At 33.3% G+C, this 23,341-nt stretch overlaps 1 protein-coding gene across 4 annotated transcripts; it reads left to right on the forward strand.

Moving 5' to 3' along the window:
• LOC110995271 (RUN and FYVE domain-containing protein 2) lies at positions 1 to 23,306 on the forward strand. Of its 4 annotated transcripts, none has more exons than XM_022262346.2 (14): positions 1 to 282; positions 2,958 to 3,136; positions 3,687 to 3,796; positions 4,042 to 4,249; positions 4,609 to 4,787; positions 6,806 to 6,942; positions 7,607 to 7,662; positions 9,413 to 9,538; positions 15,455 to 15,595; positions 17,058 to 17,155; positions 18,766 to 18,907; positions 20,289 to 20,363; positions 20,641 to 20,871; positions 21,102 to 23,306. In XM_022262346.2, exons 1-14 carry the CDS (start codon positions 111 to 113, stop codon positions 21,225 to 21,227), a joined length of 1,980 nt encoding a protein of 659 aa, XP_022118038.2. In that variant the 5' UTR covers positions 1 to 110; the 3' UTR covers positions 21,228 to 23,306. The 4 variants fall into 4 exon arrangements, with proteins under 4 accessions (XP_022118038.2, XP_045488416.1, XP_045488415.1 ...); XM_045632459.1 differs by lacking the exon at positions 1 to 282 and adding an exon at positions 2,339 to 2,775; XM_022262345.2 differs by lacking the exon at positions 1 to 282 and adding an exon at positions 2,339 to 2,733.
• The last annotated feature ends 35 nt before the right edge of the window (positions 23,307 to 23,341 follow it).

Raw genomic sequence — 23,341 nt, forward strand, 5'->3', positions numbered from 1 at the left:
TTCAAACTATTTTATTATAATTTCAGCGAGAAGCGAAAACAAGGACACTTTCGTATTATTTAAAGAGTTTTCTCTTATAGACATGTTTTGTGAATTAATTAATAGATAACATGGCTTCTGCTTCCACTCAAGACAATTCTGAGGGATCTCCAACGGCATCAGTATCATCCCTTAAAAATCCAAAACAAGAGCGTTCCCCATCAAGATCTTCATCGAAAAACGAAAGATGGCCGGAAATGTTGTTATCCAGGCCAGAAAAATCTTATTTCTACACAACAAAAAGTAAGTACTAATTCAATACTACTTCTTATTTAAATAATAGTATATTCTATTAACCGGTTCAAAAGTTATTAATCAAAAAATGTTAGAAGTATTAATTCCAGTGAGGTGTCATCAACATCCCATATTGTGAATGTTAAACTCTGAGTATTTATTTTACGTGTTATCCATTCCATATGCACAATGTCAATCATTATCTTCACATGTAATTACAAAGAGAATATTGCTTAAAATTTTAGTGCCTTATCAATTTTTTTCCCATATTGATAAAACTTGACTTTCTGTTTTATCAAATTTCAACACAATGTCAACACTTTTTAAATTTATTATATGAATTTAGTGGTCAATCCTTGTCTCAAATATACCAAATTCTTTAAAGTATTATTTATCATATATGTATTTAATAATGTTCAAGTATTTAAATCTAGTAGAGCAACTATTTCACATTGATATGTTTGGTTTTCAATATATTTTCAAATAATTACCTTTCATAAAATTGATAGGAATTTGTTACGGAGCACAGCTCTGTACAGTTTACTCTATTACATGATAGAATTTTCAAAACATTGTAATCTCAAACTAAGTCAAGTCACATATTAAGAAAAGATGTTTTAACAACCTTTGAACCAGGATTCCATTGTTTTAAATTAAGCTATATACTTATTAAATTTAGAAAATATTGCTTTTATTTAGGCAAAATAATTATTTTAAAATATCTATCTTGTATTGACTCACATACATAATTGGAAACTCAAAAAACCATACATAAATTTCAAATTACCAAGAACCAAAAATTTAAATAACCATGATGGGGGAAGGGGAAGAGTATGTGGACTCTGTTTCCGCATTAGGTTAGATGCTCAATAGGTCCGTTGTGCGTAATGGGAGAAGGGGGACTCAAGTAAATAAGAATGATCACAATTCACAATTTATTATGTTTTAAGAATTAAATAGATTATTTATTTCAAAAATAATCATTGTTATCATCTAACAGTCACAGGATTTATAAATGTTTGAAAGATTAAAAGGCCGGCAACACACTCGCGAGCCCTCTGGCATTGAGAGTGTCCATAGGCGGCGGTATCACTTAACATCAGGTGAGCCTCCTGCCCGTTTGCTTGTTCTATAAAAAAAAGAAAATTGAAATATGAATTTACCCATATTTTATCTATATCTATACAATTGACAAGTCTGTGCATGTTAAGTACTTCAAATTATAGTTAGTAGGGAAGTCTGAACTTCAAATTACTTAATTTGCTAAACTTTTTTTACTACTTCTTTTCTTACATTTAAATTAAATGTATAAAGGATTATCCAACAAAATATGGAAATGCTACTAAGTGTATACAATATGTACCTCTAATTTATTTAACTTACTACTGGTAAAAAAATCTAAAATCTGGTAGCCCTCCCAACCAAATTGATCTTAGCCTCAGATTGTATTCACATATCTAACAAACCTATCATCAATTCTTGGATTTGAGACAAGTTATTTCCCCACAATGTTTTCATTCACCGCAGGATGTGAGTGTTGTTAATTGAGCATATTGAAAAAAAAAATAATTGGTTCATATCCATGTTTCGAACTTCGGACCCCAAAGCTACGCCAGCACTGCTCACAAGAGCAAAGAGAGTTTAAATTTATAACAGTACCTAATATTGCTATTGAACGACGGAATTTGTTGGTACTGTTGGTAGAATGCTGAAATTTAAGGGCTATACTTAATATGTATTTTTGAATGTGTAATCTTAAAAAATATAAAAAAGAAATTTTGGAATGAAACTCTTTATTACTACATATAAGTAAATTTTCTACTGGTCTCTGAAACGAACTAATAGTCATTTTAATTAAGTCGAAGACAATTTAAATATCATGGTTATACTGCCAAATTACAAAGACCTGAAACATGTCATCTGTAGGAACTGGACGTAAAAACACAGGTTTCACGCATATTGTAAGTTTCCCGCTTTCCCTAAAGATGGCAGCTCGTCGGTAGAGTATTGATTTTCCCGTTTCCGCCGCGGTCGCCGGAAAATCAATATTCACTGAACTTGCTGGAAAAACCATTTGTGTATTGTCTCTACATGAATCATATTGCACGTATCTTAATATAAATTCTAAATTTGTCTTAAAACACTTTCTATCGGCTTAGTTAACATGCAGTCAGGAGTATAATCAAAATAAATAGACCAGTGTTTGTATTTTCGCTTCAAAGTTTATTTGCTGCTTTACTATGCGTTCTCTTGCCGCGGTCCGTGGGGTAGAACCCGTTCAGGAGTTGGCGGTCCCGTCTTCCATCGAAGGCGACGGGAATTCTGATGCCGAAATGGCTGGAGCGCAGGATACCATATACCTATGCAACTTCCGCGTGTCAGTAGATGGTGAATGGCTGTGCCTGAAGGAACTACACGACATGGAGATGCAGGATTCCTATATCCGACCCTCAGATAATGGTGCGATCACTTCTCCGGACGATCCTATGCATTCATTGATGGGTAAATCTTTGTTGCTACGTTTGATACGTAGTGACTAGCGCAAAAATGTGATACTAGATGCATGTTTTATTCGCATGTCAACTCACACCGACCATGCATCGATTTTTACGCTCCCATCACAATCCGAGGCCCTTTTAGATTTTAAAATGGTGTGCCCTTTATAAAATTTAAATATTTTTTAGCTCGTGACCCAGTGGTGATAGAACGTAGCAATCTTGTGAACATCTCGAAGCTGATTGTAAAGGAATTGATTGAACAATCTCTGCGCTATGGCCGGATGCTCGACAGCGACCACTTACCGCTACATCACTTCTTCATTGTTCTCGAGCATGTAATGCGTCACGGCCTCAAACCTAAAAAGGTATATTTTCTACCTCTATAGCATGCATTACAGTTACCGAGGTACATGTTATAAATGTTATGTCAGCAAAGGTGAGGCTATTTATAACTTGTAGACGTCGCGTGTTCGTTTTATTATTGAAGACTATTCTTAACTATTGACAATCTAATACAAACTATACTTAACATTTGTTTGTGAATAAGCACGACTGTAATGATAAAGATAGAATTTCGTAAACATTTCAAAGCGAAAGTCAAAACATTTATTCATATAGGTCACACAATAAACATCAAAAAAGAAAAATAAATATATAAAATGCTTCTAATTTTACTTTTACTGCCAGTTCTCAAATCAGGGCGTAGAACGAAAGAGAACTGGCAATAAATTCTCCGCCACTCTTTTTAATCGCCAAGTTTTTTGTTGAAAAACAATGCATGTAAGGAGCTACAACCCTTACATCTATCGCTTCAGTTAAAGCCATGAATATGAGAAACATACATTGGTGAAGTAAAATTTATATCGTTTTTTAAAACTATATAAATCTATCTAGTTATTTATCGATGTCATATAGGGACTCCTTGGGCCGAAGAAGGAGCTATGGGACATCTTGCAAATGGTTGAGAAGTACTCTCCTGAGGCGGCAGATATTACAGCAAGTGTGCGAGACTTGCCCACCGTTAAGTGAGTTTCGATTTTTTAAAAACAATATTAATTACAAGTGAAAAATTTACTCGTAAATTTCTGACATCGGATCAACTTTTAGTTTTTGATAAATTGGTGGACATACAAACATTTAAATTAGGGACACGTGCTTGGAAGCCTAAATAGATCATCATACTAAACATACGTTATTTAATTTAAATACAGGTAACCCGACCTCCTTTTTTGTAGTCAGTTAAATATAAGTATGTTTAACTTATGTGTAGAACGGCTATGGGACGCGCCAGAGCTTGGCTTCGCTTGGCACTGATGCAGAAGAGACTTGCCGATTACCTAAGAATACTACTGGAGCACCGTGAAGAAACGTTGGAGGAATACTTTGAACCCCACGCCCTGATGCTGAATGAGGAGGCGGTCATAATAACGGGTCTACTTGTTGGATTAAATGTCGTTGACTGCAATTTGTGTGTCAAGGTTAGTTTTGTAAGCTTTGTACGAAATTATTTATTTATTTACATAATATTGCGCCTAGAAAATAAATAAGTAAAACAATAAACTTATAACATGGTGCAACAGGTCTTATCGCTAGTAAGCGATCACTTCCAGGCAACCCTAGTTAAGAAAGTCACAGATGAATAATTTTGGATAAGCTGATTTGCTGTATTTGTACATTGGATAAAATATATATGTACGTTCAACAAAACCAACTAATGCGCTTAATTAAACAATTTTTAACCGACTTTAATAACAGGAAGAGGAGGTTATCAATTCGATGTAATATTTTATTAATAATATTAATTTCACATTAAAATTTCTAAAAATATTTCATACAGGAAGAAGATTTAGACAGTCAGCAAGGTGTGATCGACTTCTCTCTATATCTGCGCGGGAGTAGCTCCTCCCACGATCTCGCGAATAACGGTAACAATGGAAATAACGAGCCCAAGCAACGACACATCAATACTATGCTGGATCAGAAGAATTATATTGAGGAGCTGAACCGACATCTTAAGTGAGTAATTATTTTTACAGTATAGATAAAAAATACACTAAAAAACAACCCAAGTAAACACTGTCTAAGTCAGATTAATAAAATCCTTAGTAAAAAAGTAATCGGCAAAGATAAATAAGATGTAAACACTTTAGTTTAGACAAACCAGCTGCACACTGAAGTATTTCAGAACCAATTCGACATAAGGAACAAGAAAGGAGTGTACCAAGGCGTATGCGTAGGCTGTATCACTTAACATCAATCTCGTGGTACATAAAAAAATGGCCCCGGTATATAAAAAAAATAAGTTTTTAGAAATAAATTATGGAGAAATGAATTCAATAACTAAACCACATTTACGAACGAGTATATTTTTTAAAACGTTTAATTCTAACATTGTACACTCATACTACCTTGTCTTGTATAAAATAAGCGTGTTCGGAGGAATTGTTAGTATTACCTGCAGCTTATAAAACTATCATCAAGATATAATAGTAAGTTCGTCCGTCGTTCTACCACTGAGCGTTTTTAATGGCAGTTTCTCCCGCACAAGAAGAGAGGAACCTCTTGCCTGTTTACTCCTGCACTACAAAAAAAAAATTAGGAAAAATTAAACTGTTTCTTCGTGCTGTCCATCAAATACGAAAGGCGAAATGATGACGTGCATCCTACGTATGTGCTTGTTATTAAAGTGATAAAATTATTTATTTAGAAATGCCGTTCACGTTTAATGAAATTTGTTTGGACGCTAATGTAGACATTGTTTAAATATGTCAAGTGAAGCATAGCGTAACGGTTTCTAACAATTTCCAAGTACAACTAAACTTGGCGATTAAAGAGAGGCGGAGAATCGCTCATCTCGCTCTACGCTCCTGATTTTAAACTCTCAGTAAATTTAGATACCACTTTTTAATAATGACGTTCATAAGTATATATATATGATATGATTTTAAATGACGTGTAATATGTAATTACTAAATACATATATTCTTAGTTTAGTTACTTACTTAGTTTTTGCTTTACTGTTTTCGTTTTATAGCCATAATTGGCGAGCGTTAAAATCACAAAATAAATATTATACTTGAAGTTATCGCGTTAATGCATCGGAAGTACGGTCCATAATGAAATGCTAATTGTACAATTCGACCGCAGACCTCTGTATTTTATAATTGAAGTCACGAAAGCATCTAATGCGTCACGATAATACAAAGCTTTATGGGCACGACTTTCCATCCATACAAATAAATAATGGACATACCCACACTCCTTCAAACAAGCCGTTTTGGCTTTATTTTTACTTTAAAACTTATAAATATTACAATTAAAAGTTATAGATTATCTATAAACTATTTAATCAATCAATCAATCTTACCATTTAAAAGTTTTTAACTCTCTTTACAGCTTAAACTCAATTTTAATCTTATAAGTCTTTGGCCTTGGTGACGAGGCACGCTATATATTGTAATTTTCTATGATATCATTATATTTTGTTTCTAACATGGAAGTGAGATAGTGTTCGTCGATACATTGAATTAACACTTAATATTAAAAACATGCAGCAATATTTTGATAAATAAATTTCCTGATTCGGCAAATGCATTAAGTGAAACTATTAAGTTACTGTGCCAGGTTTTGTTTCATTTACAAGGAATCTAATTTTCCAATTCTCAATTTAACCAATACGACTTACCTTCCAACCAATTCGACCAATTCCTAAAACATCAGTAAGGCACGGGCGAGCCTACTGGCAGTGTGAGCATTCATTATCACTTAATATCAGATGAGGCAGTTTGCCCTCTGTACTATTACTTCAAATCAAAAATCTTCTGAGAAATCATTATCATAAGCCCCGTTTCTTTAAAATGGTAAGATATGATTGATCCAAAGATAAAGATTCCAATTGAAAAATTTACCTTCATTTTAAGATATTAAGGCTTTGAATTTAGAGCCATAAGGAATATAATTAACACTTAATATTAAAATACTATATATATATATAATTACATATGATATACCTAAATTATAATGTTATATTTTAGTGCCACGGTAGCAAATCTGCAGTCGAAAGTGGAAGGTCTGACAACGACCAATGCTCTCATGAAGGAAGATCTAGCAATCTCCAAGAACACAATGATACAGCTGGTTGAGGAGAATAATCAATTGAAACACGCATTAGGTAATATCGATCTTTATTAAAAAAATCTGTCGATTCATTTATCCTAAAGTAGGGGTACACATTTGAGGATAATAAGTCTTATTCTAACTCCGCTGTGGTTATTGGAGTATGTTCACCTATATGAAATACTTTGTTTGAACTGTTGCGACGCTAACAAAAAAAAATTAACTTAAATTATTTAAGAGTTCTTATACATAAGTATACTCATTCTATTAGACATTATCCGAAATGAGAATGTTATATGACAATTTTGGAGTGTATGAAAAAGTAAAGCGGAAGTGGATTGCTAACATTTGATTATCGCTTCTAATTATTTACTAAAATTTATGTAAGTACAATATTACTCGCGTTAAGGTTTTAATAAAGCAGTGGCTTAAATTAAAACAAACTAACTTTAGTCCTCCGAAAAAACGAAAAGAAGACGGAAGGAAAAGTCTTGCAAAATGTAAACATTCAGAGATAATTATTGTGAATTTCGCAACAGATAACAAATGAGTCACGTCTATTGTATCGCTTAGTATACATTTAAATTTCGCCGGCGCATCACGTGTGCTATGGGTAATTCAAATAATAAACGGAATAACTTTTGGAAATCATGTCAGTGTTTATATTGAGTGTTCTTTTCGAATTACTTCGAGTGTCTAATGTCCATTATTCTGTTCAGGTCAAGACATTACTAAAGATAGCAGGATCAAAGTGACAGAGTTGCATGAAGAGGAGGTGAGTGATTTATGCGTTTACACTTTTTTCCTTTTTGTAGTATACATTTGCGATTTAGTTATTTTTATAACTTGTCATGTTCTGTAATACAGATTACGGTTAATTCATACGTTTACCCAGAGTTTGATTCCCGGTAACATTTTTTTTTAAAGTGACGAAACGTATCTTCGTGCCCTGTTGGAGGCTTAAGAGGCTTGATATATTGTTTTTTTTATTAATATAGTAAAGTATAATAGGTTTAAAATGTCTAACAACATTGCAAATTGATAATAACTCTTCTGATTATTGTTGTATTATTATTATTATTTTTAAATTAAGGCGATTCTTCGATTGTTTTTGTCATGTACACTTAAGACAATATTTATGTTTGACGTCTTAGACTTATATTAGTAAATGTTTTTATTAAATGCTTACAAAATAATTCATTACAATTAAATGTTGAATAAACATTTGCATTAGCAAATTATTCAAGTCATTATTTTAATTTAAAAAGTAGCAAATGATATGTGAAATAAATTTTTAGTGGTTTTATTCAACACAAGGGCAAGTTTATTGCTAACAATCTCTTATTCAGGCTGTCGTAGTAGTATAAATAAAACACCGACAACATTTTAAGAAATATGATATTGAGTATGAAATATTACTTATATAGAAATATTAATTTCATTTCTAGTATAATAAACATTTATATAGAAGAACATGAGAAAATTTCTTTTTAATTACACGCATAATGTCAATACGGTTCAGTTGATTTAATGTCACTTACTTAATAGCCAGAAAAACAATCAAATGGAAAGATAATATGATTAACGACACCCATATTACATATCTAATTTAATAATTTTTATAGATTTTTACCTTTCTAAGTTTTGTAAATGTTTGAACCTTTTTGGCTATATCTTTAGTGTAATGTTTTTTACCGTAGGAGTACAAAATAAATAAATTGATGTTTGTATAAAAAAATTAAGACTCCGTGGGGTAAACGGGTACAAGATGCATCTACCGAATAGAATACGGCTTTTATACATTTTGTAAGTCAAAGAGATGTCAAAATATGAAAATGTATTATACGAATACTAGACGAAACTATCGTAAATGTAGATTTAATGATTCGTAACGAAAATCGTGGCTGATATAGCAAACATAGTAGCAGTACGTTTTGCTCTAATTGATACTAAATAAACACCTTGTGACAGTTTTATCTTAACACTTGTTATAACCTAGTTTATAGTAGTACTTTCGATACATAGCACGAAATACGCAAATATATGAAAAATTAAAGTCGTTAAATAATAAATAAATATATATAATAAATAAATATAAATATATTAGAATACTATAATATTAATCACATTTAGTTAATGTTATTATCGCGAAATAAAATCAAATCGTTAATTCGCAAAGAAAGAGGTTTCACATTCAGATTGATTTATTATAAAACACCGCACAATCAGCGATATAAAATAGGCAGGCACATGTCATACTAATTATCATAATAAGAACAGTTTAGTTATTTGTAATTGTTGTCAAAACTCTCCCACACTATAACAGCATTTGGATCACCTGTCCCTTGAAAGCATTACACGGCAGTGATCTATTACTTCTAGGAAGTTAGAGCCATTGTAACGTATAATTTTTTTAATGCATCATGTTGCAAAATGCAGTCACCTACAGCCGTGTTAGATCCCTCGGTACATATAGGAAAGTTTCTTTAACAACAAATTTACAAAACTATAATTTGTGTTTTTAGGAAAAACGCAGCGTGAAAAGCACAACGTCAGACAAGTCTAAAAGCGACAAAGACACGGAATCTACCAAACTTTTGGAGGAGGAAAGGAAGAAGAATGCGGAACTTCAGAAAGAACTGGACTTGCAAGTAAGTTGAGTTTTTTTAATAGAAAACCCAATGCAATGTTCATTTATAAACGTCATTTGATGCCAGCCTCTTGGAAGGCAGTCCTCGCGGCACTGGACTACGCAGCGGCGTATCTTCGTAAAACAAAAGAACTTAAGAGAACATCCCTTTTTATATTGAGGGGAATACATTTCTGCACAGAGTATGGGAGTCGTTCTAAAAGCCCTACCCACAACTCCCGTCTCACCAATCACGACACTGTTGGGGTAACTTGGGGTCGCGTTAGCATTCTACCAAGAGACCGCGTGACTGACTGCTGCAGCAACCATCTTCCATTACATTGACATCGCCTTAGAAGATAACACCCCTCGTAGAATGATTATTATGTATTGATGATTAACTTAAGAGTCTTGAATTGTCGTGGTTTGCGGGAAATATTTATCTTTTATTATTCAATTATATATTGAAATATTTGTAAGTGCACTTGCTAAGTAAAGACGCGTTTTCAGCAAAGAAGTTTTCAATTTTCAACCGTGGTGGAAGGTAGTCCATAGCCGTGTTAAAAGTATTATTAGCCGTGTTATAAGTGTTATTATTCAATTTTTAACAATAGTGTTAGCTTTTATAAGTCAAATTTGAAGTAATACAGAATACGTAAAATCAGTGAAGTGAATAATAGTGAATCTAATCAAGCTATGAAGTGCCATGGCTGTAATAACGTATTAAATGTCGATCATTTTTTAAAGTGTAATAATTGCAAACGCAAGTTTTGTTATGAATGCCTTGATGTTGCTGCCGGGTCGACTAAGCAGCTCAGTGCTGAGCAATTGGCATCACTTAATTGTCCTCTGTGTCAGAATGTAACTCGGCGTAAAAACAATGACGATAATACTCCTGTCCGGCGGGGTCGCAATAACCAATCACCAAGCGCCTCCTCATATATAACGACGTGTAAAGAGCCGGAGTGTGATTTTGCTACGAAAACTTCTGCAGGCGCTGACTTTTCTAAGCAGCCGGTTACGTTGGACAGTATTAGCAAACTTATAGACTTGAAACTGTCCCCTGACTCATCGTTTATGCTAAATCTACGGTCCGCGCTTAGAAAGGACTTGAAGGACATGGTGACCGACGAGGTTAGCCGAGCTGTTGAGTTGGTAAAGGCTGACTTCACGACGACAACGGATTTTATCATCTTAGAACAAAATGATTTGAAGTCAAATATTGCAGACAAAGACAATCGAATCAGGGTACTCGAGACTGAACTTACGAAATCTCAAAACACGTTATCAAAACTCCAGAGTCGTTTATTTACAGTTGAAAAGATTTCACGTGACTTAAACCTCGAGATTCACGAGGTACCCGAAAGCAAGACTGAGAATCTGATGGAGTTATTCAAAAAACTCTGTGAGTGTTTAAATGTTGTGGTATCTGAGAGTGATGTTAAAGCATGTCGTCGTGTAGCTAAGATGGACTCAAACTCCAAAAGGCCGCGAAACATACTAGTTACCCTCTCAACGCAGCGTCAGCGTGATACACTCTTGTCTGCGTTGACTCGCTTCAATAAGTCCCACCCTGACACCAAACTATCTACTACCGATATTGGTATTGGCGGCTCGTCGTCGAGCAGGATATACTTGTCTGAACATTTGTCTCCTGAAGCTAAAGAGTTACACCGTGCGGCACGTAAATTTTCTACTGACAAGAACTACAGGTTTGTTTGGGTGCGATATGGCCAAATTTATGTTCGTAAGGATGAATCAAGCCCGGCCATTCTAATTAAAAGTCATGATTCCTTCACTAAATTGTCTTAATTGTTATTACTACTACTAATTTGTTTGTTTATCATTGCTTAGTAAGTTACTTGATCAATTTTTGTTTTTATATACTGAATCACACGTTATTTCCACAATGATTAATATATTTTATCAAAATGTAAACAGAATTCGTAGCAAGTTAACTCAATTTTCTTTAAATCTGTTAAATTCTAACTTCGATATTATATGCTTGACGGAAACGAACTTAAATATGAGTGTTTTCGATGGCGAAGTTGTTGACGCCCGTTACAATCTCTTCAGACGAGATCGTGCGGATTCCTCCTGTGCTAAAACCGAGGGAGGTGGAGTTTTACTCGCCGTCCATAAAAAATACCAGGTCATCCGTCAAGCATCGTGGGATAGTGATATGGAGGATGTCTGGGTTACTCTTATTCCTGAAGCACGTGACACTTCTCGCATAAATTTATGTGTTTGCTATTTGCCTCCTGATATTAGAATTAACAAGCTTGAACTCTTTTATAGCCATTGCCAAAATTTACTTCTTAATCGTTTCCCTTTGGATAATTTCTTATTAATTGGTGATTTTAACACACCTGATTACTCTGATTCGATTAATCCCTCTCTGTCAATTTCCCCTAACCCGAGTAAGAAGCTCCTTCTACTAAATGAATTAATGTCACTGTGTAATCTAAAACAGCATAACTTTATCACAAATGCAAACGCTCGCTTGTTGGATTTGGTGCTTTCTAATATAGATTGTATAAGTGTCAATGAAACACTTGCATTAAGTTTGTTAGATAAAAATCATCCCGCAATTTTGATTACTCTTTCTCCGATTCAGATTTCTAAAGGGCTTCAACGCGCTAACATTAAACGGCTTAATTTTGCTAAATGTAATTTTGAAAACATTAAATCTGAACTCCAGTCTGTGAACTGGTCCGAAATCTTATCGTCCCCTTGTATTGATGAGTGCACCGAAGCTTTTTATGAGCTTTTATTTGAAATAATATCAAGAAATACACCAAGTTGTTGTAGCAAATTCTCATCTTATCCAGTCTGGTACAGCAAATCCTTAATTAAATGTAATAAAGAAAAAAACTTATATCATAAACGGTTTAAGAGGTTTGGGAATCCCCGCGATTATGACGTTTTCTCTTTGCTGAGGGAGAGATGCAAATTTCTTACCAAGATTTGTTACGACAAGTATATCGCATCCATCGAGGACTCGTTGGCCAAGGACATAAAATCATTTTGGAGATTTGTGAATAATCGTAAAGGCCATATTTCAGTGCCTCACACCATGACACTTGAAAATACTTCTGAGACAGACGGTCAGGGGATATGTGACCTTTTTTCGCGATACTTTGGTTCAGTTTTTGACGATAAAACTAATAAAACTATATACACTGACCAATCTGGTGCTGTAAATAACACGTATTTTAATATATTATCTGGCTTTTCTATTACGGTAACAGATATCAAACGTAAAATAGATAGTTTGGATATTAACAAAGGGGCGGGTCCTGACCTTCTGCCTCCTATTTTCATAAAAAGTTGCGGAAAGGAGTTGTCCATTCCATTATGTGTTCTCTTTAATAAATCGTTAACTAGTGGTGTGTTTCCTAAGCGCTGGAAAACTGCCCACATAATACCTATTTATAAAAGTGGTGATAAGTCCAATTGTAAAAACTATAGACCGATAAGTATTTTATCTTGCGCTGCTAAATTATTTGAGTCAGTGATGTATACTCATCTGTTCAGTCATTTTAAGCCTGTTCTTTCAGACAAGCAACATGGTTTTGTTAGAAACAGGTCTACGGTCACTAACCTTCTGGAATACAAAAACTATCTCTGTCAAGTGTTTGCCACAGGTGGCCAAGTTGACTCTGTTTACACTGACTTCTCTAAGGCTTTTGACAAAGTAAATCACCATCTGCTCTGTCATAAGTTAGCGTCACATGGTATCCACGGCAGTTTATATAGATGGATCTGCTCATACCTAGACTCTAGAACTCAGTTGGTTGCGTTAAAGGGCTTCATCTCTGCACCTATCGCAGTTACATCGGGAGTACCTCAGGGTTCCCACTTAGGGCCATTATTCTTCGTAGTTTTTATTAATGACCTTATTCAACAACTGTCCTGCAATTGTCTCTTATATGCAGATGACTTAAAAATATTTACTTCTATTACTAATTTAGATGACTGCTTAACATTACAGCGTGATATCAATACCGTATCACTATGGTGCAAGACGAACTACATGTATTTAAATATAGACAAGTGTTTTGTCATATCGTTTACTAATAAACGAAACAAAATCGTATGGAACTACGTCATAGATGGTCAATTAGTTAACAGATCAGATGTTGCAAAAGACCTAGGTATCCTGTTCGATGACAAGCTTTCATTCCGTGCCCACTATAGTCACATCACGTCTAAAGCAAACCATCTACTGGGTTTTATTCTTAGATCCACAAAAGGTTTTAAAAATCCTCGTAGCACCTTGTACTTATACTTCAGCCTCGTAAGAAGTATATTAGAATACGGTAGTCCAATATGGTCGCCGAATTATAAGGTGCACATTGACGATATTGAACGAATTCAGAGGAAATTTCTCAGAATTTTATGTTATCGTATAAAACCTGGCCGGTCTAACTTAAATTATTGCGATAGACTCCTGAAATTTAAAGTTCAACCATTAGAATCCAGACGCATAGTCTTCGACTTAGTTTACCTTTACAAAATCACCCACTCCATTATAGACTCTCCCGAACTACTAGCTCACATTAGCCTTAACATTAGATTTAGTGCCCGTAGAGCTAACGAAGTCAATTTATTTTCCCTTCAAACTTATAAGAATAACATCTCTTTTTACAACCCTTTGACCAGGATGGCTCGTCAATATAACGAGATGGCAAAGAGCAACCACTTACTTGTGGACATATTCTGTCGCAACATCAATAAATTCATTAGTGTCGTTAAAGACATCCTCCATCGTAGGTTAAGTGCTGACCCTTGTGGTCCTGGTTAACGTTACGTTAAATTGGTGTCGAGGAACTTATTATTATTATTATTATTGTTTTTTTTTTTTACTATGTTACCTTTGTTAGTTATGAGCCTTTTATTGATGTAACATTAATTTTGCAGTGTGCACATGGTTTTACATTAGAATCCTGTTCATAACTATTAGTTTTAAGTTTATTTTTGTAAAGATTATAATGTGTTTTGTGCACCAAATAAAATAAAAAAAAAAAAAAAAAAATATAGTAAATTTTATAATAGAACTCCAAATTCACCAGACACCATTACACCAGTGTCTTTACCACATTAGTATTTTTTCAAACAACCATAATGAAACAATGCTTAATTAAAAATAACTTAGTCTTCGCACGAAAGATTAACGGAAACTTCGTTTAATTACCTTTTAAAAGTCCAGGTGTTCAGGTATTTAAGAACTTATTAATCACTAATTTAATAGGTATTAGTTAATAAATATACCTATTAACAAAAAACAATGTCTTTAATTTATCAGTTGATTTTAGATTTGCTGGAAAATTTTACGTTTTATGTAGGCTGTTTTTTTATAGCATGTTAAGTTAAAACGTTCTTATCTCTTTAAAGAATACCAATGATTCAACAGTCGTGGTACTGAACCTAACATTATGAATTGAAAAATAGATTATATAAATATAAAACATTTCGAAAAAACGGCGTTTGTGCACAGTTTTACCTATTTTCTATCATATATATATTTATTAGATATCCAAAGGGTATTCTCATAAGTGAATTACTACTACTCTACTAGTACTGGCATTAGTGTTATTGAAACTTTCTTATGTTAAATATCCTTTTAAGCAAATTAGATTAGACTTAAATTACTTATAAGTGTTATGTTAGGCTAGATCGTAATGTTAAATTATGAGTTTGTGCGTAGACAATTTACAAAAATGTATATTTATATTAAAATTATTTTTTTCCTTATTGGATTAAAGATTACTTTTGATTTCACATATTAATATTTTCTTCTTATCTGCGGTCGTGATGGCTATGTGGTAATAGAAGGGGCAGATGTGATGCTCTTCGCGATGTTCCACCATCTCCAATATTAATATTATGTTTTAATAAATTGTCGGATTTTGATGAAAAAATACGAATTTTCCAGATATCGCTTAAGGCAGAAATGGAGGTCGCAATGAAATTGCTAGAGAAAGATATACACGATAAACAAGACACAATTATCTCTCTCAGACGGCAGCTGGATGACATAAAACTGCTCAATTTGGAAATGTACAAAAAATTACAGGTAATTTTCTTTATTATTAATGATTATTTTAACTGTGGCAGTTTTTATTAATACGAATAGAAATGTAATATGATTCTAAACAATCAAAAATCGAGTTTTCTTTTTAGTAGCGTAATAATATATTATAAATAACGATGGATTACATCACTCTTAATAAAATGTTATAATAGACTGTCTTAGCTGATTTAAGACAATTTATTTTAAAGACCAATGCTTTTGATTTTGGTTTTTAGACTTTATTTTTACCATAATTCTGCTAATCATTACAATTAGAGCATGCCCTATGTAGGATTTTGTACCCTTTACCTACCTTGACCGTTTATTGTAGACCTTGAACGAGTTATATTATAAAGGCTATTACTATAACAATTAATTGACCTCAAAATCAGTGAGTCGTAATGTTCAAGGTCATAGCAAATTTTATGTTGGTATAACATGTCGCTGGTAGTATTACACCTTTATGGAACTATATATATGTGCTGTAGTTGTGTGTAGTTAACTATATATATGTATATTTTCCGCTTAAAATACTTTGTTGTGTTGTAAAGATGCTCTTCATTGCCTGGTATTCTTATATACATTAAAAGTGACTGACAAAGAAACCATACATTTTGTTAGCTATTGTCCTTTTGCTGGTAATAATAAATATAAATCAATAAGTTTAAGACTAATAAATTTGTGACAATACAATTTCTAACAATTCCTTCTGGTATTGTTATGTTCAAACCTCCGATTACTATACGTGTCATTGTCCCGAGAAGGTCGCACTTGAGTGTGGGAGCAGGTATTCAAATACCCACGCGTTCTCAAATTAATTATCCGTTACATTATTGAATAAATCTTGTCATACGTATTTTCCCGCATTTATCATATAGCGATTGTTTCAATAAGAAGATAAACATTTCGCACTGCAATTGCCAGAAATTCTGAGAAATTAAAAAAAATGCTTTTCACCGCTGTATTTGCTTAGTACGCTTTACCCAAGGCTTATATAGTTCAGATATTATACATATGTAACTAATGCTATTGTATTCACCAATGCCGCGCTTATATGGAAGGAATGCGAGGTGGATCTCACGAAGAAGGGCGAAATGGTCTCCAGGCTTCAAGGAAAGGCTGAGCAAATTGGCAAAATACTTCACAACTTAGAAATATATAATAATTTGCTAGGACCCGAGCACGATCTCGTTAAAGCGCTTAGATCGCCCTCTAACGAATCTCTCGGGGCCAAAGTAGACACTAGCGCTCAAAAGGGTACAAAGTCGAAAGATGACGGTCCGCCGAAAAAGAAAATTAACCTTCAGGAAATACCACCGTTTCGTAAAAATAAAACTATTAAAGAATAAATTGATCGTGTACTTAGATATATATAGGTGGTGTTTCCTAAAAATTATTTTTAACCGCTATGTAGAGAATCTTTATTAGGCAATAATTCTCGAGTTAAATAGTGGCTTTGTTTTAGGAATGTGAAAGTTCCTTGAAACATAAAACAGAACTAATAGCCAAATTGGAAGCAAAGACTGAGTCAATGGGCAGCACGATACATCAACTCGATGAAAAGTAGGTTTCTAAATATTTTCTTAAAAGTGCCTAGATGTTAACGATCGTGTCTTTACTTACGGCTTGACATATCAGGGCCTAGTGTGGATTGACAACGAAAAAGACATATCTATTGCGTTCAGAATTTGGCTTAGAACGTTTTGAATATTCTTGAATTTGTTGTATGTCACGAAATGATTGAAACTGGCAGTCGTTAGAGATTTGTATTCTGAGTGTATTTAATTTCTCGTTGTTTATTGGATTATTCACGTTTCTACAGAACGTTTGACGGACATCGTATGACGTGGTAGTTAAGTTTTATTCGTTGTTAACTTAAACTAGGCTTACAGTCGCACATTGTGAGCGATGCACAGCTTATTTCGTCATTGGCAAACCGTTACAATAAACTTTCGTGATTTTCAATATTTTGATATCAATTTTATTGAAATGTATTATGATGAATGAAATGATAATAAGCGAGGCGCTACGCTTTTGCTTCGTTGCTGTGGTTAACATGTTTTTTATCTTACCAAATGTATTGTATTATTTTAAAATTACAATTGTCTTGTATTAAATATTTAAATTATTTTGTACTCTTTATCAGTGATAGTAGTAAGCATATTTCAAATATATTCATGATCTCATATATTACATTATAGTCGGTATGTTTTAGTCAAAAAAGTCACTGGTGACAACTATCTTTACACATTGCGCAATGTAAGCGTCGTTATTTAGCGTTTCATGTGAATTTTTCTTTTATAGTTTTGTAATTCAGAGCTTAGTTGTAATGCCTTCGTTATAATAAAGGTTATTCGAACATTAATGGTATTTCATTTATCAAAACCGCAGATTATGTTTGGTTTATTGTCTAGGTTTGCCATTGTCCATTTATTTGCATGATGTGTGTTACGCCTGTTTTTTATTTGATTTTGTTTATCTTGTATCGCTTACCCATTTCCAATACAGCAGACAACATTATTTAAATATCCAATCGATATTTATGTATTCATATTGGTAAATTACTGAAACTTTAAAAAAGGGGGGAAAGTCCCAGGGCCCAGAATATTTTTTTTAGTTTTTGTGTTTTAATGCTTATCAATTTTGTTTAGCAATTAAAGAAAATACCTTTATAAAATACCCCTCCACTTCTTTAAGATTTTATATTAAACTTTGAAAACAGTTGGAGTTCGTTGTTAGCTAGAGAATTGTCACATTAATTATAAAACAAAATATACCACTTATCAATGAACTAGGAGTATTTTAATAGTTTTGTAAAACAAAAGATAAAAATGTGGCCCTTACTACTTTAAAATAATTAATGAATATATGGGGTACATAAAAGATATATACAATATGTTATAGATAGTTATTACCACATTTCAATAACTTAAGTAAACTCAAACTCAAAATATCTTTATTCATATTGGTAAACAAGTACACTTATGAACGTCAAAAAATTCATTAAATGAAAATTTACATTACCAGTTCGGAAGTCAAGGGCGTAGATCGGGCAATAATTAGATAATATTAAGAATTAGCAAGTAAATTGAATTAGCTTTTTAATTTTGTCGAAATCTGTCTTTGCAAAAAGTAAAGAACTTGGACTAACATACGTTATAAATGGGGCATAGGTTACAGGAAGATAAGATGGTTAGGAAGAGTCTGGAGGACAGTGCACGTACGTTAGGACAAAAGGCGGTGACCGCTGAAACAAGAGCCGTGGCTGCAGAGAGTGATCTTAGGATAGAGAGGGAGTGGCGGGTATCATTACAGGTTGGTTTTGTTTATAGAATTACAATTTAATTGTATTATTGTGTTACGTATGACTGAAAGCCTATACAGCTTACAAATTTCTCAAAGATGACTAGGATAAACAGACTAGTTTTTTTATAGAATAGGAGGTAGGAGGTTCATCTTAAAATTAATGATGACTGGAACACCAACGCAGGTCATTAACCACCCACTATGTGGAACCAGCTTCTAACTGAAGTATATCTGAATCCTTTCAACTGTAATATAAAAAAGTCTTAGAAAAGCCCGCAACGCACTGAGCCATCTGGCAAGTCGGTTACTTTTATATAGAACAGGGGGTTTATAAAGATATAGTACGCTCTTTTATTGAAGAATTTAAGAAAGTTGAATTGGTTGGGAAATACATTAGTGGGCAGCTGGTTCCACATAATGGTGGTTGATAACCTACGTTGGTGTTCTAGTCGGTCTAGTCATAAAACTTACGGTCATGTCCAACTATGTCTAGCGCCTTATTGGAAATAAACTGTGCTAGTAAGGACACATATGTTTTAAAAGTTAAAGCTAATTATAAAGTGATAAGTTTTAGCTTTTAATATTTATTTAATTAAATTTTAAACTTTTTTTATTGAACATATTCTTTTCTTAAGATTCTTGCTACAAGTGCGCATGTGCAATAGTTGCTCATTTGACTCGTTCGGTTGTTTACGAATTGTTACGAATTGATTTGAACATCTCCCCGAAGTGGGATGGTGAGACGGAGAAGGGAAAGACTATAAAAAAGGTTGTGAGACATGCGCACGGGCCATTTCTTGGTATAAATTTAAGTTATACAGTTTACATAAAGTCAATGAATTATAGTGAATCAAGTCATTATTGGAGGGTTTAATTTCCTACCCTAAGAACCAGATCAACTAGCTCTTACATAAGTCTCAATATAAGTTAAAGATAAATAGATGAAAAGGCAATCTAGGTTCCAGAAAGGAAATCAAAGCTAGCAATAGTCTCATTGTTGTGATGGTAATTCTGACTTTAGTAGTAATTGGTCCCACAACACGCGACAAGAGGGACTAGTATTAACGTGAAATTGGATTATAACTTATTTCATGGATATAAAACACGAATGTATTATTTAATGCTTTTGACCAATTTTGTCAGTTACTGTAAAAAAAGTATCGGTTGAAGACTAATTCTAAACAAGTTCCTTGCATATACATAGTTTGTAAATACAAACAAGTTTTCTGTCAAAAGACTATTAAACTGAGCCTCATACATCATTTTGCCGTATTATATATTAACATCAGCCTTCTGTAAGTCGCATGTCTGTGTGCCTCTTTTACTATAAAAAAGATAACAATATTTTTATATTTAGGAGCCAAAGAAACTATATTTTTTATTCTCTTAGGATTCAATGATACGGGATCGCGACAAAATATCGGCGTTGACCCAAGAAGTAGAATCATTAAAATCAATAGGACAAGTGAGTATTGAATAATATAAATAGTACGTTTTAATCTTCCTAAATCAATTTTCTTATTAACTGATTATTCTGTCTTTGCACTATTCCAAGTAACTTGAAGTCCCACAAATAATTGGTGCATATGACAGATATTTCTATGCCCATAACCCTTCTCCCGTTACAAAGTCTTAATGCCAATTAAAATGTAACATTATTTTGTGATTGCATGTATCACCTACATTTAAAATCCCCGCCGAAAATGTGATTCATACAATTATTCGTCTTATTAACCTTTCAGAAATATATGGCCTTACAAGAAGAACAACACCAACTTAGAGTTCAATACAGTGATGCGCAGAAAACTCTAGAAGAAGTCGGCGCTACGTTAAGTGAGAACAAATTGCAACTGGCCGAATTGTTAGAAAAGGAAGCGAGGGCGGTACAAGACGACACTCCAAACTGGACTAGCGATAAGGATGCAACGGCTTGTGCGGCGTGCGCTAAAGAATTCACTATTGCTAGGCGGAAGGTATTACTTTAGCTCCAATAATTGACATTATAAGCATCCGAGTTTTTCTAACCAATTGCCTTAGTGTGAGTGAAAATTATTTAAAATAAAATACAGACTGTATAAAGTCCAATTAAGTTCACTTTATTTAAATAAAATGTTATGTAATGTCTATGATCATAGACAAAGAGTTGTATCATCAGTAACAGTTTTAACAGTCCTTTGTGTTAAAAATATTTTCCCGTTTTCAGCACCACTGTAGAAGATGCGGTAACATTTTCTGTGGAGCGTGTAGTGAAAAAACCGTAGCGTTAGCTGGCAACACCAAACCTGTTAGAGTGTGCGACGCATGCTTTGTCGAAGTTCGACTTACGTAACCCAAGACCTACAAGCTTGTGGTATGACAAAGACTTATGTAAAATTTATATTATAAACTTGAAATTTATCAGAGAAACATTCAGCGAACTTGGTTGTAAGATTATATCTATAGGAATTTGGATTAAATAATACATGGATTAGGAATAGTGTGCTATTAAAAAAATTCCATACAAGGGTATTCAAAGTCTATTACGTAAACCTTGATATCATAAACACACTGGATTTTAAATAGCTTAGTTACCCTGAGGAAAGCAATCGAAGGACTTCATGCTGTATATACATACAATTTTGTGTATTGAACGCATTTCTATTTATATGATTAGACTCAAAAGAATATACGGCAATTGGGTACAGAAGATGGAAAAAGATATATTATATGATTAAATAACAGTGTGCATGCTTTACAATAAATAACGTTACTATTCTGTCACTGTCTTTGTTTGTTGTAAAGTGTATTCACCGTTAGGTACGTTGTAATTACACAATTCTTAATCCCATATATCCAATCTTTAGTCATAAAATAGTTATCAAATTCGTCTAAAATGTCTCATGCACGTATTGTCTGGATATCCATAGTTGCTCCCATCACAGTTTTAAATCGATATCGTTTAGTTTTTTTTTTAATTTGTTTTGTTTAATGTTTTATTATATTTTCGTGTATGAGTTGTGCTTGTCATATTTAAAATTTTATGATTTTTTCTTGTTCCAATGTAAACAAGCTTTTATAAATAAATAAAGTTAGACATATTTGCATGTAAGATGAGATTCTGACTTGACATACGACGCGCATTACGTATATGTCCAATACAGTCTACGTTCTTTACAATAAGCGACGCGGAATGTTTGCATCAATATGGGGCTAACCGCCTTTATCATTAACACTTTTTTTTTAAAGTGACCGGGCTTTTTGTGAAGTCCGTTGACTGTTTTTATATCAATTATGTTTTGAAATTGCTTATTTTCATAGTTCTACCAAAAGATGGCGCTTATATCAACATGTCTTAACGAGTAAACGAGTTTTAACCCGATAAAATACATGTAAATGCTTTGTCGTAAACAAAGTGCTCAATATTATTATTTTATTATTACAATTAATTGAGTATGTTAGTTAATTAGCTAACTTAAAAATCATGATTTTATAAAAAATAAAACTTATTAGCTCATTCATTGGATGATGGTTATATTAATTACATATTTATAAATATAATAATGAGCAGTGTTGGCTTCACCAAGCGACTCTTATCCATGAGGACATAGATTCGATCCCCGACTGTGCACCAACGTACTTTCTTTCATAGTGCGCATTTAATATTGGCTCGAACAGTGATGGATCGTGAGTAAACCGTCTTGCTTTTTACCCAAAAGTCGGCGATGTGTGACAGGCAAAGGAACCTGATCACCTACTTGCCTATTATATGAAAAACATACGGAAATCTAAGGCCCAGATCTGAAAAGGTTGTAGCACCACTGATTTATATATAGTCATTAGGATTTATTTTACTATTGCTATAAAATCCATCCATCTATTTGATAAAGGTTAAGATCATTCTAAAACATGAGACAAAGTACCTTAATCTAAATTCTAAACTAATGTTTAAACTATTATTATCTCAAGCGAAGCAAACTTTTGTTCTATATAAACAAACTGTTGGATGCTTCTGGTACATTACAAAGGCGTACTGTGGCAATAATGTTTATTTACAAAATGTGTTTTATTAGTTAAATTTCAAAGAAAATACACTTTATTTGAAATTAAATTAAAATAAAAATGATTTTAAAATAAAAATATACATTGCTAGCATGCCCCGTGGTTTCACCAGCGTTTATCCTTGTATAATCTTATTGGAAAACTCAAAATTAGTTTTATTCGAAACTTTTCTGAAATTAGCGTACTAAGCCATACAAATCAGCTATTAACATTGCTTTACCGTGCAACCTTCGAGGACATACGTTCGCATTATGCCTGTGCACAAATGGATGTTTATTTTATGTGCGTAATTAGCACGTTTTGATGATGACTACGCGATGAAACCGGTATGTCTCAAACCCAATCTACATGTGTCAGACAGAGGGCTATACTTGACTAAAAAAAATAAAAACAATCGAAGAACAC

This window comes from Pieris rapae, chromosome 19 (assembly GCF_905147795.1).
Source record: "Pieris rapae chromosome 19, ilPieRapa1.1, whole genome shotgun sequence".
Lineage (NCBI taxonomy): Eukaryota > Metazoa > Arthropoda > Insecta > Lepidoptera > Pieridae > Pieris > Pieris rapae.

What these genes read in the sequence shown, in the direction of transcription:
- LOC110995271 (XM_045632459.1), top strand. Translation starts at nt 2,514, where the DNA reads ATGCGTTCTCTTGCCGCGGTCCGTGGGGTAGAACCCGTTCAGGAGTTG. An exon ending in CGAGACTTGCCCACCGTTAA is followed by an intron (nt 3,797 to 4,041) that starts GTGAGTTTCGAT and finishes ACTTATGTGTAG; the next exon opens with AACGGCTATGGGACGCGCCA. An exon ending in AGTGGCGGGTATCATTACAG is followed by an intron (nt 18,908 to 20,288) that starts GTTGGTTTTGTT and finishes TTATTCTCTTAG; the next exon opens with GATTCAATGATACGGGATCG.